Genomic DNA, 20490 nt, shown 5'->3' on the forward strand with positions numbered 1-20490 from the left:
AAGACCATGCTACAGGCATTTGCAGACAAGTCTAAGAGGGAGTGGGACAAATATTTGCCATGTCGGTTGTTAGCTTACAGAGAGGTGGCCCAGGAATCCATAGGTTTCTCATCTTTTGAGTTGCTGTATGGACATAAGGTGAAGGGACCTCTAGATTTGATTAGTGATGAGTGGGAGGGTGAGTGTGAATCCCACAAGGAGTCTGTTATAGCATATGTCCTAAACCTCAGGACAAGGCTCAGCCAATTCATAGGCTTGGCCCAGGAGAACCTGGCAGAAGCCCAACAGCAGAAAAAGGTCTGGCATGACAGGAATGCTTGAGCCAGAGAGTATGCTGTGAGGTGGCAGGTTATGGTTCTTATTCCTGTCAGACACAATAAACTGCAGGCAGCTTGGGAGGGACCCTTCAAATTGGTAAGGAAGGTCAGTGATGTTAACTACATGGTAGAACTGCTAGGCAGGAGGCAGGGGCACAAATTGTATCATGTTAACATGATGAAACCTTACCATGATAGAGAAGCCTTTGTGCTGAGTATTTGCAGTGGATGGCAGGAGGAGTATGAGGAGGATCTGGTGACTGATCTTCTCAGTGATACTCAGACTGACACCTCAGTGAAAGGGGTAGTAATGTCCCAGCAGCTATCCCCTAAACAGGTTCAAGTAATCCAGGCCGTGTTACAGGAATTTGTAGGCATGTTCACTGGGAAACCAGGGTGTACCCATGTTTTGCAGCACTATGTGGATATGGGACCCCAAAGGCCTATTAAGCAGGCCCCTTATAGGGTGCCTGAGAGAGTCAAACAGACTCTGAGGGATGAGATACAGGAAATGTTGGAACTGGGGTAATCCAGGAGTCCATCAGTCCCTGGACTTCCCCAGTGGTGCTGGTACCAAAGAAGGATAGCCGCACCAGGTTTTGTGTGGACTACAGGAAACAAAATAGTTACACAGAGTCAGGTGGTTACCCCATGCCTAGGACAGATGAATCCCTAGAGCAGCTGATCGGGGCTAAGTATCTGACCACTACTGATCTTACCAAGGGCTGCTGGCAGGTGCCCTTGACTCCCAATGCTAGAGAGAGTTCAGCCTCTGTGACTCCATTCAGCTTGTATGAGTTCAAAAAGATGCCCCATGGGGTGAAAAATGCCCCAGAAACTTTCCAGAGGCTGACAGATCATACTCTAGCAGGAGCAGGAGATTTTGCTTGCTTACCTAGATAATATTGCCATCTACAGCCATTCCTAACAAGAGCACCTTCAGCATGCCAGGGAGGTTCTTGGCAGACTACAGAGGGCAGGGATGACCATTACACCCAGTAAGTGTCAGGTGGGTATGGCAGAGGTATCCTGCCTGGGACATACTGTAGGGAGTGGTAGGATCAGACCAGAACCTGCCAAAGTGAAAGCCATTCAGGTATGGCCTGCCCCTGTTACCAAAAAGCAAAAACAAAAAGATTCACTGAGCTCACCACCAAAGGCAGTACGCGTGGAAACCAAGTAAATGTAGAAAGCAAACCTGCTGCTGCCACCCAAGCTGAAGTAAAATGGTTGGAATTGTTAAAATCAGTTCCTTTATTAACAAAATAAAATGTAATCCTGCTGCTGCTGTCTGCATAAGAGCTTTTGGTTTTTGAACCTTTATCAAATCTTAAACAAAAAAGCAGCTTCCTTTCATTTAAAAAGAGCTTCCTGCAGCTCATTCATTCAATCAACCAATAAAGTTTTGGTGTATGGACACACCTCTCATTCAGAGTGCATGTTCTATTTACTTAGTGTTAGATAAAAGCTTGGAGCTTTTAAAGTGAAATAACACAGAAGTAAGGCATATGTATTATTTCTTTAGAGCCCTTCCTTTCAAGATAATAGACAAACAAAAAGGGTCTATATCAGAACATCGAAGTTTTAAAACTTCGAATGTTCTAATATCGACCTGTTTTGAGCGAACACTAAAAATAGCGAAGCTGCAGAACACCGAATTCTTTCCTAGGGAAAAATGTGGTTGTCCGGTTCTGTGACTTCGCTATTTTCAGCAGTGTGGTGGAAATTTACGGGTTGGGTTCAGGTAAGTGTGCGATTGAGTGGTTGTTAGGATTAGGGCGTGGCTTAGGTGAGTTAGGGTTAGAGGCGTGTTAAATGAGTTAGGGTTAGGGCGTGGGTTAGGTGAATTAGGCTTAGGGGCGGGTTAAGTGAGTTAGGGTTAGGGCGCGGGTTAGGTGAGTGTGCGATAGTGATGGACGTTAGGGTTAGAGTTTGGGTTAAGCTAAGTGGATAGATAGTAGTGTCTGTATAGTTTAGTGTAAGGTTAGTTGTAGGATTATAAGTGTATGTGTGTGTATTGATGTTTTTAGGTGTGCTTGTGTTGTGTGTATGTGTTTCGGAATAGAGAATTTTTTCCCCAAGAAAAAAATTTGCTGTTCTAAATGTTCGATATTATGTGGTTTAGATATTTTAGGTTCGATGAAATAGCGTTCACTATTTTCATCTTTCGATAACATGATATAAACGCAACAAAAAGAATATATTCTTCACTGCTAAAGTGCAACTAGTGAAAATGCAGCAAACAAGGTAAATACTGGTGCACTTCCACAACTAAATAATGCAAATGATGCAATTGCACTCCAAGTTAAAATCACAGAAATATTTTTAATAATTGCTGAAAACACGTCAGCACATATAAAACGAACAAACTCTAGATATCCCAAAATGTTATGTACGATAAGCGCTTTCGGTTTGACCTTCCTCAGATTGTAAAAAATCTGGGATTCCTAGTTCCTTTTAAACAAAAAAGCATCTAATAAAATACGATCCATTGCTTTTCATTCAAGAGTCTTTATCCAATCAAATGTTATCATTTGGACAAGCCTCCTGTTTAAACCTATAATTATACAGAATTGTACATCCAATTGTATAGCAAGACAAGGGACACACCTCCTCCTCATCCAATAGTTGGTCTTCTTGCCTTCAAGACCGTTTTGAGCGGAATCACCATATTTAGTCCTGGATGCTTATCCGCTCATAAATTAATGATCCACTTAGTTTCAGAAAGTTCTGTTGCATTAGAAACATCTCCTTGTTTCATTCCCTCATTTATTTTCTCAGTGGCTTTAAAAACAAAATAATGTGTAGGGAAATTACGCACATGTAAAGCAAGTGCATTATGTGGATCATCCTTACGCATATCATTCATATGTCTAAGGATTCTTTTCTTAAAAATTTGATTGGTTTTCCCAACATAAAATGTATAGCATGCTATGCAAGTAGCCAAATAAACTATATTGGGAGTGTTACATGTAACTTTACATTTGAAGATGTACTTATACTTAGTGATGGGGTATATAAAGAGATTGCTACTATCTATGTGTGTACAGGCAAGAGATCGTCCACATCTAAAAGTGCCCATGGGACCTGTTTTAGAGAATCCATCTTTCATACATAACAATCTTTTGATGTTCTTCTTGTTTTGATATCCAAAACAAGGCTTAACCCCAACAATTTCTCGTAACTTTGGGTCCTGCATCAATATTGGCCAATATTTTCTTATGACTTGCTTCACTTGTTCGTTGTCTGTACTATAAGTAATCCTCAGCCTCATTGGTGTGTTTACTCTTTTCACTTCTACATGGCTGGTTCCCGTACTATTACTCCCCCGTACTTCTTCAAATGAAATCTGAGTTTCTGTATTAGAGTAGCCTCATTTGCATAGACGTTTCTGTAATTGTTTTACCTTGTCTTGAGCTACAGATGTCTGTGTGCATCTTTTGTTGATTCTAATCATTTCATTACGCATTATGTTCTTGGTAATATGTCTTGGGTGCATTCTATTCATATGTCGGTAATGATTCCTCCACGTTTGCTTCCTGAACAGACTTGTGTCTGTTCTGCCACCCATTTGTAAAATTACATTGACATCCAGAAAACTAAGGCAAGAACGTGACCATTGTCTTGTAAACATAAGGAAAGGTGTAGTGTTGTTCAAGTATTGCATAAACAAAATAAATTGATCAATTTCTCTATCCCACAGGAGAAAGAGAATTGGCCATAATAAATAATGTGCCAATACCATGGATTAGACTCACTGAGTACATGTTCTTTCTCCCAAGCTGATAAAACAAGATTAGAATAACTGTTTGCACAGAGGGTGCCCATGACTACCTCCCATCGCTGCCAGAAAATCGATTTCCCATACACAAAAAAATTGTTGCTCAAAATAATTTCCAACAGTGTACATATTAAATTGGCATCTAAACCATTCTTGACTTGCTGTAGGATATTTCTGATGGCCTCAATGCCATAATCATTCGGAATTGAAGCAAAGAGACTGTTGATGTCCATCATAGTAAGAAAAAATTTGTTGGATCGTTTATTGAGTTCATATTATTCTGTAGTTTACCAAGAAAATCATCCATATCTTTCAAAATAGTATTGATTTGTGCAAGTACTGTTTTCAATTCTCTTTTTACATATAGGGACATGGTTTCTGTAGCCACACCTTGTCCTGAAACAATTGGGTGCAAAGGTGGATTATCCAGGCTCTTATGTATCTTCTGTAGATCATTTATAGATGGAATGGAGGGATGTTCAACATTAAAGAAACTGAATTGATCAATATCTCTGATACCTTCCATTAGCATATCATTAAGCTGATTTTTAATTATCTGTATGTGATTGTTCAAGACTTGTGTTGTGATCTCACAGTATGTCTTCTGATCACTCAACATTTCAAGCATACTTTTTTATACCAATCAGTTGCTAAAACAACAATGCAGCCTCCTTTATTTGTTGACTTCTTCTGTATAATATTTTCATTGCATTGTAAGCTCATTAAAGCTTGTCTTTCATCACTATTAATGTTGTGGAAGTGTTTAAAATATTTGTCTTATATTTTCCACTTCATCCTCATACATCCGAATAAACAGATCAACTGCAGGATGATTCAATGGAACAAAAGTGCTGGGCTTTCTAAGGCTTCTGCTGGTTTCTGGCTTGTTGCCATAAATGTTTTTTTAAAGATACATTGCATGCAAAAGATTTTAAGTCTATTACAAACTCACTCAAGTCTGATTTGAAAGAAGGAATAAATGTGAGCCCTCTCTCCAAAACTGCCATCTCTGCTCTGGTGAGTTGATGTCCTGAACTATTCACTACGAGTGATGAATACATTATATCATTTTCTTTCTCTTCCTGTCTTGACTCATTGAGCATGGATTTCTCTGCTGGTTCTGTTTCAAAAAAAAAATGGCAGGTTATAGGGTAGAGGATTGTGTATTGTGCCTTTTTTAGGCTTAGTTCCGATGCCCGTGGAAGTACTAGCTTTCTCCATTGTTAAAGACACATCAGAATTTACTGGTTCCAAAATATCATTACTCACATTCACTTTCCTTACTTCTTTGGATTTATTAATTTCTGTAATTGTATTGGGTTGATGGTGAGAGCCTAAAGAGGATGATACTCTTCCAGGAATTCTCGGCTGCTGCGGACTGAGCCTCCTTTCCTCTCTCAGCCATTCAAAAATACGCCCATTCCTAAAATCGCTGACATCCCTGTATAACCTTTTCATCTTCTGTTCTTTCAACTTAGTCTCATAGGCATTTAAATTAAACCGAAGCATTTCAAGTTTACCAGTTTGTGTTGTTGACAGGCCAAATTTTTCCAGTTCAGACTGTTTCTTTTGAATAAAGTTAGCAATTTCCTCTTCCCTCAGGCTTAAAAAAGTCTATGAGTAATCTCATGTACCAAAAGCCTGTCTCTAAATTAATGGCCTGCCATTTGGCCAAAAGCTCCGGATATTGATTACCATAGCTATGCATGCAGCTAATCCTCATTCTCCTAGGAATTACTTGATTGTGGTTGCTAGCTTCAAGGTGGAAATGCTGCCAAGTTAACGTTTTGAGGCGATAAGCCGCCGTTTCTACTTCACCCAATAATTTATCAAAATTCACATCACTAGTTGTATCATTCAGTCTCAAATTATCGTCAGAATCAAATGTGAGTTGCATTAAAGGGTTCTCAGTACCATCACAGACTTTTTACGATCTGAGGAAGGTCAAACTGAAAGAGCTTATTGTACATAAATTTTGGGATATCTAGAGTTTGTTCGTTTTATATGTGCTGACATGTTTTCAGTGATTATTAAAAATATTTCTGTGATTTTAACATGGAGTGCAATTGCATTTTTTGCATTATTTAGTCATGGAAGTGCAACAGTATTTACCTTGTTTGCTACATTTTCACTAGTTGCACTTTAGTGGTGAAGAATATATTCTTTTTGTTTGTCTATTATTTTGATATTTATTCACCGCACATGGCTGATGATGCTAAAAAACAGAATACTCTGAAAGGACGCACTGTAATGGATTCCATGCGTAAAGCTGGAAGATTGGAAACATCAGAAGGTACTGAAAACCCTTTAATACAAATCACATTTGATTCAGACGATAATTTGAGAATGAATCTAGTGATGTGAATTTTGATAAACTATTGGGTGAAGTAGAAATGAAGGCTAATAGCCTCAAAAGGTTAACTTGGCAGCATTTCCACCTTGAAGCTAGCATGCACAATCAAGTCATTCCTAGGAGAATGAGGACTAGGTGCATGCTTAGCTATGGTAATCGATATCCAGAGCTTTTGGCCAAATGGCAGGCCATTAATTTAGAGACAGGCTTTTGGCACATGAGATTACTCATAGACTTTTTTAAGCCTGAGGGAAGAGGAAATTGCTAACTTTATTCAACATAAACAGTCTGAATTAGAAAAAAATGACCTGTCAACAACACAAACTGGTAAACTTGAAATGCTTTGGTTTAATTTAAATATATATGAGACTATGTTGAAAGAACAGAAGATGAAAAAGCTATACAGAGATGTCAGCGATTTTAGGAATGGGTGAATTTTTGAATGGCCAAGAGAGGAAAGGAGGCCCATTATCATCCTCTTTAGGCTCTCACCATCAACCCAATACAATTACAGAAATTAATAAATCCAAAGAAGTAAGGAAAGTGAGTGTGAGTAAAGATATTTTGGAACCAGTAAATTCTGATGTGTCTTTAACAATGGAGAAAGCTAGTACTTCTATGGACATCAGAACTAAGCCTAAAAAAGGCACAATACACAATCCTCTACCCTATAACCTGCCATTTTTTTAAATAGAACCAGCAGAGAAATCCACGCTCAATGAGTCAAGACAGGAAGAGAAAGAAAATGATGATATAATGGATTCATCACTCGTAGTGAATATTTCAGGACATCAACTCACCAGAGCAGAGATGGCAATTTTGGAGAGAGGGCTCACATTTATTCCTTCTCTCAAATCAGACTTGAGTGAGTTTGTAATAGACTTAAAATCTTTTGCACATAATGTATCTTTAAAAAACATTTATGGCAACAAGCCAGAAACCAGCAGAAGCCTTAGAAAGCCCAGCACTTTTGTTTCATTGAATCATCCAGCAGTTGATCTGTTTATTCGGATGTGTAGGGATGAAGTGGAAAATATAGGACATGGAAAATATTCTAAACACTTCCACAACATCAGCAGTGATGAAAGACAAGCTTTAATGAGCTTACAATGCAATGAAAATATTATACTGAAGCCAACAGATAAAGGAGGCTGCATTGTTGTTTTAGCAACTGATTGGTATAAAAAAAGTATGCTTGAAATGTTGAGTGATCAGAAGACATACTGTGAGATCACATCACAATTCTTGAATAATCACATACAGATGATTAAAAATCAGCTTAATGATATACTAATGGCAGGTATCATAGGTATTGATCAATTAAATTTCTTTAATGTTGAACATCCCTGCATTCCATCTATAAATGGGCTACCAAAGATACATAAGAGCCTGGATAATCCACCTTTGTGCCCAATTGTCTCAGAACAAGGTTGGGCTACAAAAGCCATGTCCCTATATGTAGAAAGAGAACTGAAAACAATACTTACACAAATCAGTACTATTTTGAGAGATATGAATGATTTTCTTGGTAAACTACAGAATACTATGAACTCAATAAATGATTCAACAAATTTTCTTCTTACTACAATGGACAGAAACAGTCTCTTTGCTTCGATTCTGAATGATTATGGCATTGAGGCCATCAGAAATATCCTACAGCAAGTCAAGAATGGTGTAGATGACAATTTAATATGTACACTGTTGGAAATGATTTTGAGCAACAATTTTTTTGTGTATGGGAAATCAATTTTCAGGCAGTGATGGGGGGTAGCCATGGGCACCCCCTGAGTAAACAGTTATCCTAATCTTGTTTTATCAGCCTGAGAGAAAGAACATGTACTCAGTGAGTCTAATCCATGGTATCGGCACATTATTTATTATGGCCTATTTGTAGATGATCTCTTTCTCCTGTGGGATGGAGAAATTGATCAATTTATTTTGTTTATGCAATACTTGAACAACACTACACCTTTCCTTATGTTTACAAGACAATGGTCACGTTCTTGCCTTACTTTTATGGATGTCAATTGTAATTTTACAAATGGGTGGCAGAATAGACACAAGTCTGTTCAGGAAGCTAACATAGAGGAATCATTACCTCCATAGGAATAGAATGCACCCAAGACATATTACCAAGAACATAATGCGTAATGAAATGATTAGAATCAACAAAATACACACAGACATCTGTAGCTCAAGACAAGGTAAAACAATTGCAGAAATGTCTATGCAAATGAGGCTACTCTAATAAAGAAACTCAGATTTCATTTGAAGAAGTACGGGGGAGTTATAGTACAGGAACCAGCCATGTAGAAGTGAAAAGAGTAAACACACCAATGAGGCTGATGATTACTTATAGTACAGACAATGAACAAGTGAAACAAGTCATAAGAAAATATTGGCCAATATTAATGCAGAGCCAAAAGTTATGAGAAATTGTTGGGGTTAAGCCTTGTTTTGGATATAAAAACAAGAACATCAAAAGATTGTTATGCATGAAAGATGGATTCTCTAGACCAGCAATAACGGGTCCCATGGGCACTTTTCGATGTGGATGATGTCTTGCCTGTACACACATAGGTAGTAGTAATCTCTTTATACACCCCGTCACTAAGTATAAGTACACCTTCAAATGTAAAGTTACATGTAACACTCCCAACATAGTTTATTTGGTTACTTGCATAGCAGGCTATGCATTTTATGTTGGGAAAACCAATCAAATTTTTAAAAAAGAATCCTTAGACATATGAATGATATACATAAGGATTATCCACATAATGCACTTGCTTTACATGTGTGTAATTTCCCTACACATTATTTTGTTTTTAAAGCCATTGAGAAAATAAATGAGGGAGTAAAACAAGGAGATGTTTCTGATACAACAGAACTTTGTGAAACTAAGTGGATCATTAATTTACGAGCGGATAAGCATCCAGGACTAAATACGGTGATGCCGCTCAAACCGGTCTTGAAGGCAAGAAGACTAACTATTGGATGGGGAGGAGGTGTGTCCCTTGTCTTGCTATACAATTGGATGTACAATTCTGTATAAGTATAGGTTTCAACAGGAGGCATTTCCAAACGATAATATTTGATTGGATAAAGACTCTTGAATGAAAAGTAATGAATCTTATTTTATTGGATGCTTTTTTTTGTTTAAAAGGAACAAGGAATCCCAGACCTTTTACAATCTGAGGAAGGTCGTACATAACATTTTGGGATATCTAGAGTTTGTTTGTTTTATATGCACTGACATGTTTTCAGAAATTATTAAAAATATTTTTGTGATTTTAACGTGGAGTGCAATTGCATCGTTCACATTATTTAGTCGTGGAAGTGCACCAGTATTTACCTTGTTTGTTCCTTTCAAGATGGGTTTGAGCAGTACAATTTAATTTAATCCAGGTTTCTGATCCGCTCTAAGGTTCATAATCCATTTTGTTTCCTCAGTTTTGGTATAGTTGGCCAGATCCCCTCCTTGTATTGTTTCTATTAGCCTGCTTACAACCATAAATTTAAAAGTATGGTCTTCATTAACCTTAATATGACCATATAGAGCATTCGTATTTACTTGATTTCTAATGTACTGACAGTGTTTCAGAATACGCTCCTTGAACATTCTATTTGTTTTCTCCACATAGAAGGCTGGGCAGCGTTGGCACTGAGCAATATAAACCACATTTTTGTTCCTGCAATTCGCAAACCCTTTGAACCTGTATTCCTTCTTAGATGTTGGATGTATAAATAAATTATCCATTTTAATATGTTGACATGCTTTACAAAATCCACATTTATAGGTACCTACTTTATTCATGGGTGAATGTTTTGTGCCCAAGTTTCAACGATTCTCATGGCATGAGCCTTTTCAGATTTTTCCAATTCTTAAAGGAAAAACTGGGTGTCACCCCTACAATGCTCCTAAGATTCTCATCTGAAGTCAAAACAGACCAGTTATTTTTATGGTCTCTAGTATGAATGCATTGTCACTGCTATATGTAAGACAAAATCTCATCTTATTTTCCTTCTTATTCTTCTCATCTTCTTCCTTACTCAACCAATGGGAAAAATATGGTCTTTCTTTGCCAATTCATAAGTCTGATGTTCTATACATGGTTTTTATGACTTCATCTTTATTATATCCTCTTTCTATAAAGTTATCAATAAGCCTTTCCTTTTCTTTTTCAAAAGCTTCATCTTTAGTGCATAGTTTTGATATATGTTTCACTTGATTCTCTGCTATATTTTTAAAAATATGCTTTGGGTGCATACTGGCCCTATGAAGCATGTGATTATGCCATGTTGTCTTCCTGTGCATTGACGTATCTATCCCATATACATCATCCAATGTCAGTTAGATATCAAGGAAATTGATGTAGTATCAGAAAAATTCAATTCAAATCTTAAGAAAGATGTGGTGTTACTCAGGTAAGACTCGAAACTTCTGAGAGAGTGCTCATCGCCTTCCCATAAAATAAAAATGTCATCAACAAAGCGTTTACATACAACTATGTTATTATTCCAGCTATTGAGGGTATCCAAGCACCATTCTTCCTCCCATTGTGCTAACAATATGTTGGCATAACTGTTGGTGCATGGGGTTCCCATGGCCACTCTAGATTTCCGCCAATAATATTAATTCCCATACACAAAGATATTGTTAGACAGTATTTCATCTAGAAGGCTGCATATCAAGTTTATGTCATCATTGGTCTTATATTTAAGTCCAAATTGTCTGACTGCTTCTATTCCATATTTGTTTGGTATTGATGTAAACAGGCTATTCACATCCAGAGTTGCCATTATGATACATTTGTAAGTTTTCCTTATTGTTGTGCTTTCATAAAGACATTTTAAAAAACCTTCAGAATCTTTCACAACTGTTCTTGCATGTGGTAGTAATCTCTTCAATTCTTCTTCCACATATATAGAAATGGGTTCAGTCACCCATCCTTCTCAATTAACAACTGGCCTTAAAGGTGGATCCATGAAATTTTTGCAGACCTTAGGTAATCCATTGACGTTAGGTACCTTCGGATGCTGTGTGTGAAAATAGTCATACAATTCTTTCGTGATAGTTCTATTCATTAGCTTTTCATAGATGCCATCACTCACATTCACTATTATTTTATTGACATCCTTCGTTGATATTCTTTGATAGATTGCTATATCACTTAGCATTTCCTTCATCTTGTTGTCATATCTTACTGAATCCATCACAATTACAGCTCCTCCTTTGTCTGCTGCTTTCACCACTATGTCCCTCCTTCTTTGAAGTTCATTCAATGCTAGCCTTTCCTGATAACTTAGATTACAGAAATGTTGTCCTTTTTCTTTCAATCTATATTGCTCTACCTCTTTTTCACAAAGCTGCATGAAAACATCAATAGTGGGATGGCTTAATGGAACAAAGGTGCTGGGTCTTTTAAGCATGATTTTATTTTCATGTTCTTGTGTCTCAGCATTGCCAAAAATATTCCTTAATGTCAGATTCCTTCTAAAACACCTTATGTCTGTCATGAATTCACTCAAGGGTGATCATAAGGAGGGTATAAAACTTAATCCTCTCCTTAAGATGTTAATTTCATTCCTACTCAGTTCATGTCCAGATATATTTAATACCAGTGAATCTACAGTTTCCGTCTTTATACTTTTCTCTTTTTCCTCTCTCTGCTTATTGAGCTTGACTGACGTGCATTCTTCCTTCCCAAGTAGCTGACACACACACTGTTTTAGATTTGATTTCTGCAGTGCCCATACTATGGCTAGACATTCCTTTTCTACAGCTACATAGCATTCCTCCCTGGGTTGGAGCCTACGGCTGATATATTCACAGACAGGCTCTTTCCTCTCAAGCAACATTTCCCAATGGGCACTTGAAAAACTAACTTGAGTCTTTGAAGGGGGGAGAGGTGTGATGAAAAGAGGTACATTCAGCACAGCTAGGTGGAATTTTGTAAATAATTATTTGTCATTTGTGAATATTAAACTGATTTATAGAAGATGCTGGTGTTACACATGTATTAAAACTGTATGTCATATGTATATCAAACTGATTTATACAGATGTTTGTGTTGAAAAGGTATTTGTAAAGTACTTATGTTTGAAATGTATCCACAGTGTGCCCTACTGGAGAAAACAGAAATGTACAATCACTATTGTAAATCTTTAAATGAATATGTTCTAGCACAGGAAACTGGAAATCAGGAGGTTAACCTCAGTCCAGCAAACTTTAAAATATATCTGAAATTAAAAATCACTTTATAGGCTAGGCCATAAAGATGTTACCTCACCAGTTTCAGTGCAGCCAGAGACAAAAAGTCTGTACTATGAAGCTTTCTGTATTGCCTTTGGGGTGAACTAATTATTACTCTGGATGTGTGGAAGTATGCAACTGTTTTATGACTTTCATCACCTGCCACAGAACTGAGCAAAAGCCCTTGCGTGTGTATTTTTACAGGTAGGTGCTAAGTCCTGCCAGCTTCCAGCAATGGGGGTTTGCATGTGAACTAGAAGGCAGATGACCAGAAATAATGTCATTCTGCAAGCTAGCCCAGAGGTAATATTTTAGATATTATTTTGAGAAGTCTCCTAGTGAGACTGAGCATTCGGTATTCTGTCTTGGGCCTAATAACAAGAAGGTTCACTCACCACATCATCTGCCTTGCTCTATTAAGAAGGTAGGGAGTAATGATTCTCTTAGATTCAGTCAGGAATATAGTGAAGCTTAGTTTAGATATTGTTTTTCTTCATTTGTCATATTTCCTGTGTTTTGAACTCTGAGGTCATGGTGAATATATACTTAGTATTTTTTTGTTCTTTTATTATTTATTATTAAATATATTTAAACCTTTCATTCTGGCAGATATTTGTAGAGATATTTAAGTTTTGAGAGTATTTACATATGTATTTGGTGAAACTGTGTGGGCCACTACATTTAGCCTTGTTCTTTGTCAAACTACCATTTGTATTAATACTAATTTTATTCAGTATATTAGGTACCTTTGTAAGGGCTTTAAAGTAGCTGGCAAGGGGTTCTGGTGGCAGTTACAACTACCTTATAGTCTGGGCAAAAGGATGCATAGCTAGTAAACCCATGCCAGCCTTTCCCAGGTGTGTGTGTGTGTGTGTGTGTGTGTGTGTGTGTGTGTGTGTGTGTGTGTGTGTGTGTGTGTGTGTGTGTGTGTGAGCAAATCAAATCTCAAAGAGTGCATGTGCCAGCTACCTGGGCAGAGACACAAAGCACTGGTTGGACAGAGAGAGTGTTGGAGGACTTGGCTTGGAACCCTGGCTAAGGACTCAACTCTGTAGCTGTGCCAGTGGAGAGTTTTATTGGGGATCTGGAGAAAGAGAGAGGAACCAGCCCTGGATTGACTGTGGTCTCTGCATGCTCTTAAGGGAAATTGCACTTGATGCAGAGATCTGCATCTGGAAATACTGGGTGTGTACCTGTCATCCTCCCAGTGAACATCCCCCACAGGTGCCAGTGGTTAGGATTGAGGCTCCTTGATTACTGGCCCAGAGGAGGAGGGTTATTACATACCTGATAAAACCAATAAAGGGCAATTCAGTCTTTTCAAGATTTAAAATTAATTAAAGACAAAACAAAGGCTATAGCTGTAAAGTATGTACCCACACATTAATTGTTCAGCAATACTCATATTTATGGGGACATGATAAAATTAGGCATTTATTTGTATGTGCTAAAAATAATTTTCTTGTGGCTACTAAAGATATGTGGGAAGAGACTAAACAAAAGATAATAAAAAAATGGGGAAACTAGAAGCTCTCTTTATGGATATGCATAGCAAGATAGAATCAGTGAAAATGTTGGATTTTATCTGGGAGGGGAAGAGTGCAAGTGTCAAGTGGGATAAGTTGATCCTCCCAACAGAACTAAATAGTTTAGGGTTACCTGATTTGAAGGGATATGTTAGAGCTACACTGTTAAGGCTCATATACATAACACAAGCATAAAGCTATAATTCAAACTGGAAAAGGATGATGATGAAATGGGAGGTGAATTTAAGAAACAAGGAGAGAATGGGATTTTGGATGCAAATCCTTAAAGTAAATAACAACAGCCATACAGAATAGTATATTCATAAAGCAGCAGGAAGTACTCTAAGAACTAAGCCAACATGAGAAATGAGAATGGAGATTCTACCAATAGGGATGACTGCAATTAGGAGAAGAGAGAATAGGCAAAAGGGGATTGGAATTTTACTGGAGAAAACTGGGAAAGGAACCAAGGTATTGGTAGCAAATAACTAGAAAAGGAAAGGAAGAGGTCAAGAAGACATTTGGCCTGCAGGCTAGAGACTGCCTTCCCTATCAGGGATTGATATCAGAGTATAAGTAAAGAGAAAGAGATATGGGAATCCTAAGAGAAAGACGTGCTCTAGTAGAGTTTTTAGGTGAGTCTATAAAATAATTTGCTGTTGAAAAGGGATAATTAGTAGGGCATATAAAATATTGCATGATTACTATAGGAATCAATCACAGAAGGTTAGAAAAGATTGGGAAGAGAGACTTCATAAGCAATTTGCAAGGAAACAATAGGAGAACATATGTATGGCTCCCAAATATGCAACAAAGTCTAGCAGATTTAGAATGTTTTGCTTAGAAGTGTTTGCATGGGTATTTTATACCTCAACCAGGTTCCAAAGAATTTTACTCAGGTAGATGGCAAATGTTGTAGGTGTGATCAGGAAGAAAGAGATAACTGGGAACATATGTTTTGTGAGTGCAATCAGTTGACAGACTTTAAAATTTCCCTAGAGATTACTCTGTCATAAATATAGGGTGGGCATACTGATATAACTAAGGAAATTATTTTTTGAGCTGAGATACAGGACCTGAACTGCCTAGACATAATATAGCCTTCTTAAAGGACAGCAATATGATTATATTATTAAATGCTCAACTTCTCTGTTTTTTTTCTCCCTATTTACTGTCCCTGCTATGAATAAACAAAAATACAGCATTTAAAATATTTTAAATCCATTGTTTCTCTCTACTAGAACAGTACCTTACTGCATGGTAGTGGTTTCACTTTCAAAAATCTTTTATCCCGCCCTTGCTGCAGTCTCCAATTCACTGATTTCATCAAGGTCATTGAATAAAGGTAGTTTTCTGGCCATTTCCCTCCCCAAACTGACCACTGCTACTGTCCTAAAAAAACACCCATGCTGTGATGTCACAGCTCCCTGGTCCTTCCCCTACCCATACAGAAAGTAAAGGTTAGAAAAAGGAAACAGTACATGAGTCAAGTCTCCTGCTGTGAGCTGTCAAATCACAGCAGGTAACAGCTCAAACTATCCTTAGCACTTTGACAGCTAGGGAAGTTAGGTGTGAAGGGGGATGGGAGGTGTCAAAGTAGTACAATTCAGGTTTCACAAAAGACTGCAGTTTAGCCATTCTAAAAAGAAGCAGCAGTCAAAAGCACTTTGAAAGTCTGTTCTGTGGCATTTGCACTGTTTGTGTTTTAAGTAGTCATTGAATGGAATGAAATGTTACTTAAAACTAGCTGACTGAAAGACAGCGGTGTATCCATGTAAAATCAATGCAGTGACAGGAGCTTTAGGAAGAAAGAAGCCTGCATGGTGTAATTTTTTACAGACAAGCACTGGATTGTGGGATACCTAGAGGCAGACTAAACAAACAGAATTACTCCAAGATGCCAGACCCCATGTGGTCGGACTGAGAAATTACATATAAAAATATTTAAAAACCTATAAATAGTCCCAGAGTGGTATTAAAATGTAGGAAACACCAAACCATGATGAAATAAATATGTTTTTTTGAGTCTGTAGGCGTGGTTCTCCTTTAAGTTTAATTCTGGTGGCAGCCAAAAAAATCCGTTACTATAAAATGGAAATTGAAGCCTAAACCAACTGTATTTGAAGTAGTTAATATTGTCACAGAGATAAAAGAACTGGTAGTGGGATCTATATTAAAGGGTAGGAGCAAATTACATAGAAAATGAAAATTGTGGGAACAATACATGCAAAATAATGTTTTGGAGTAGGAGTGACATTTAGAGAAGAAAGCAATTGCTCAATTTATATACTGCTGATTTGTTGATAATTGTATAAAAGAATATATGTGATGTACAATGTCTGTAACTGTAAACATGTTAACATTGTTTGTTTTATTTTATGTGAATGTATGCTTGCATATGTCTTAAGAGATAATTCAATAAAGGTGTTAAAAAGGTAGTCAATCAACTAGCACGTTACTGGAAAGGAACTGGAGTGTTTACAGAAAATCCACTCAGACAGAGAAAAAACAAACAAGCTCCTTACTGTCAGAGACTAAAGGTTAGGGTAGAATCCTTGGACCAAAAGGTGTAAGGCAATGATCTTAGCCACTGAGACACCATGCTCCTCCTGTGCTTTGAATGGACACAGACTAAACATAAGAAAAAGGGATATTATATTGATATAATACAGTTTAAAAGGATGGAAAAAGAGGCAGAAAATAAGATACAGGAAGAGGATGTCACAACTAACAAAGTCATAAATCAGTATAAAAGAGACATTAGAAAATATTACTTCATACAGAGAGTTGGAGAGAATGGGGAGGATGGGAATGCACAGTCAAAGGAAATGGTTGAACAAAAAACTGTTGATGAATTCAAACTGGCATGTGAAAGCTGGCATAAGAGAGAATAACTTGATTACAGACAAGTACATAAAGGGGCTAGCTGTGATAAACAAACAGTTCTAATAGACTCATAGGTTTTCTGCACTGGTTTATCATACGCTTTTAAAGAATGCTACATACAAAGACACACACACAAAAAATTACTGTATGAAAAGGATATCTTACTTTGCATAATGATCTCAGGTATACCATTATCTTATGACACTAAAGATTTTAACATTTTCTTGTAGCCTTTTGTCTCCACATTTTACCATGGCATTTCCATGGTTAGTCTATACATGTTTGAAGAATTGTATTGTTTACATTCCAAAATGCCTCGATAAACTAGGTGTTTTTAGTTCCTAAAAATTGACTAAAGCAGTAACTTTTCACATCCAGGTGGCATAAAATCCCTCCTTCCCAGATGTCATTTAGTACCAGTTCATCTATGAAACAAACTGTAATCATATTTACTGTTTACCTTCTTCATGTCCTCTGGTGAAGAAACTCCCAATTCTTTGCAACTTTCATAATGCTGCTATCTGCATCAGTTATGCATATCTATGTGGAGACTTAATAGCTATGTACTCATAACAAGCAAGTCAGTTCTGAACAGCTGTTGACAATATATCCCAACAGTACAGTGACCTCATCTGTCTGAATTGCATAAAGTTGGACAAATTTACAAGTAACAACTCTTCTTGGTATCACATTCTTAACAGATATTACAGAATTCTAAAATTACGTCAGTTTATCCCTGAGTGGGAAGGCACCTAGCCAAGTTAGTCAATTAACTTTTAAAATCCCCTGTAGCACAACAGGTTATTCAACCCCACCCCCATTAAAATGAGTTGCAATAAGACAAATGCAATCATACTTAGCAAGATTATTCACTTATCTGACACCATATTAGTACATGATCCTCTCCTTAATCGATACTGAAATTCAAACTGAGATCCATTGCATTCTAGGCCCTATAATTCACTCCAAATTACCACTAAGGAGGCTGTGTTTGCAAAAGGCTAGATATGTATAGAGTATTATATCTGTTTATAGAATAAAAAGCAATAAGGGATTAACAAGCAGGTTTGCTTAACTAATACAAATACTAATTTTACAATGTAGCCTTCAAACAAAACAAAATCAGACACTTTGTAAGGGATCGTGCAAAATGTAACTTGAGGTTTTGAACACCAAAACAAATGTTCAGGATTCATATAACAACATTTAAGATGGTAATAGTTTAATAAAAGGCTCTCCTCATTTGGGTAATCCATCAAGTGCTACAAAGTACCTAAGCAAATCTAAATCATTCATCTGGTAAACTGAGATGAGTTATTGTTTTTTATGGTGGTTCTATTATAATTTGCAACACCTACACCATAGGAAAAATAGTACTGCTTAGCTAAACAAGATAAACTTAATTACTTATACAAAATAAACTGAAGTAAAAATAAAAATATCAACATCACAAGCAATTAATTGTTTTTTACTGCCACAAAAGTTGAAACAGTGTTATCCCAAAGAACTCTCAGTCACAGACAATTCAAAGTAATGTATCAATAAAGGAAGAAGAAAACAGCAAAACTGCCAAGGAAGCCACAAATAAAACAGCTGAGAGACTTGTAGACACACTTGTACTCATAGTCTTAAGAACTAGTTTTCCAACATGAAATAATCTATGGAATTAAATGTGATCATTGATATAGCAGTCTTGAAGCATACATTACAGGCATGTTGACCTGGAAAATGTACTGCTGAATGAAAGACAGGCGAGTTATATTGTCAGAGTGCACTTCTCGGATTTTACTAATCAAGGAATATGATATACAGAAATGCTGACAGAGGGAAATAACAAGGCACTACTAATAGTTATGGCAAGGCACATATAACTGAATATGTAGACACACCTTTAGAACTCTGTAATTACCTACATAAAGTTCACTATAATTTAACACCTGACAGAATAATGAACTCTTGCTTCTGCATCAAAATTCACAATACATATTATCAAGGACAGTATGCCAACGTGGAAAGGAATACATTATTTCTGAGCGAGAATAAAATGATATTGGGATCATTGGGAGAGTGGACCTTTGTCAAGAACCAAGCCTGTCTTTAGCTCTAGCTCTGAGGTAAGGTGTTACTGATTTATCAGGTAACATATTTCCTTCAAGAAAAAAAAAAGCTCCTTTGATGGCACTGATTGTAAACCAGATTCCAGCGGTAGTCAAATTAGGACCCCAGTCATTCCAGCTGTAACAAACTAAATCAAGTCTCCTAGTGCTGTCCATAGTGTAAAAAAAGTTCTGGGCTTTACTGCTTTGAATCTTCCAAGCACTTCTCTATGTGCAACCCCCAACTCTGTGTTTGTATAACAAAATGCGAAAAAAGAAAACGCTTAGTGAGGCTTTAGCCCAAGCGGAACGATTTGTAAAACCCATAAAGCTTCACTTCACTGGAATGATAAACAGTTGCTGCTGCCTTGGTAACGGGCACACGCAGACTCAGGCACACAAGAGCTCTCACACTCACCTGCTCTTGGATGAGCTGAAGCAAATAACTTCTATCCATATACTGCCTGTGTTTGGGCTGTTTGGCAGGGATGTGAACGGCAGACTTCTGAAAGCTACAGAAAGCTGAATCGGTATTCCCCAGGATTGCAGAGTGGTAGTGCAGAGATAAAGGAAGGGAGAGACAGAGTTAAGCAAGGAAGAAGAGCGGCTTGCTTGTCTTAAGGTATGGAAGTAGGCCGGGTACCGAACAGATGCGAGGGAGACTCCGTAATCTGCCACCGTGGTTTCCAACCGCTGCCTGCATTCCGCACACACACATCCACAACCCCACTCTGCCCTCCAAATGAGCCGGGATCCTGAACGAATACCAATGAAGCAGAGAGGGGGCGTACAACCAATCACAGTTCTCAGGGAGAAGGATAGTAAAGGGGAGGGGTACCCGATGCAGCGTGCTGATGCTCTTATGGCCAGTAAAAAACATGGGCTCGGAGCAGGGCTCAGTTACACTGCGGCTGCATCTCCAGCTCCCTCTCAGAAATTATACTCGAATGTGTGTGGAACTGAAAAAAACACGATTTCTGGTCTCTTCCGCACTACCTGGTACATGTATTACAGATACTTTACTTACCCAGCCCTACCTAATAAAGGAACTGGCTAAGTACGTCCGCTACATTTGCTATCAAGCATCTTGTACATTGTCAGTCACGTAGGACAGAGTATTGTACTCAGCACAGAGGAATTAAATTGTGTATTCGGGTATAAAATCTTTATTTTTTTCTTGAGTGGTTTCGTAGATCGCATTAATGACCTGTGAGCTGACTGGCACAATACAAAAACAGACAGTTATTGTCGATCACAACTGTGAGCTGGAAGCTGTCC

General features: G+C 37.6%; 1 protein-coding gene across 1 annotated transcript in view; it reads right to left on the reverse strand.

Moving 5' to 3' along the window:
* The window catches only part of RHBDL1 (rhomboid like 1), a 2391317-nt gene extending 2371359 nt beyond the window's left edge, over nt 1-19958 (reverse strand). The window contains exon 1 of the mRNA XM_044089306.1: nt 19631-19958. Coding sequence (XP_043945241.1) covers nt 19631-19669 — 39 coding nt within the window. The 5' untranslated portion in view covers nt 19670-19958. The remainder of the gene's footprint in view (nt 1-19630) is intronic.
* Between the last annotated feature and the right edge of the window lie 532 nt (nt 19959-20490).

The sequence above is a fragment of the Protopterus annectens genome, chromosome 12.part0 (assembly GCF_019279795.1).
Source record: "Protopterus annectens isolate FY-2018-M chromosome 12.part0, PAN1.0, whole genome shotgun sequence".
NCBI classification, from domain to species: Eukaryota; Metazoa; Chordata; order Ceratodontiformes; family Protopteridae; genus Protopterus; species Protopterus annectens.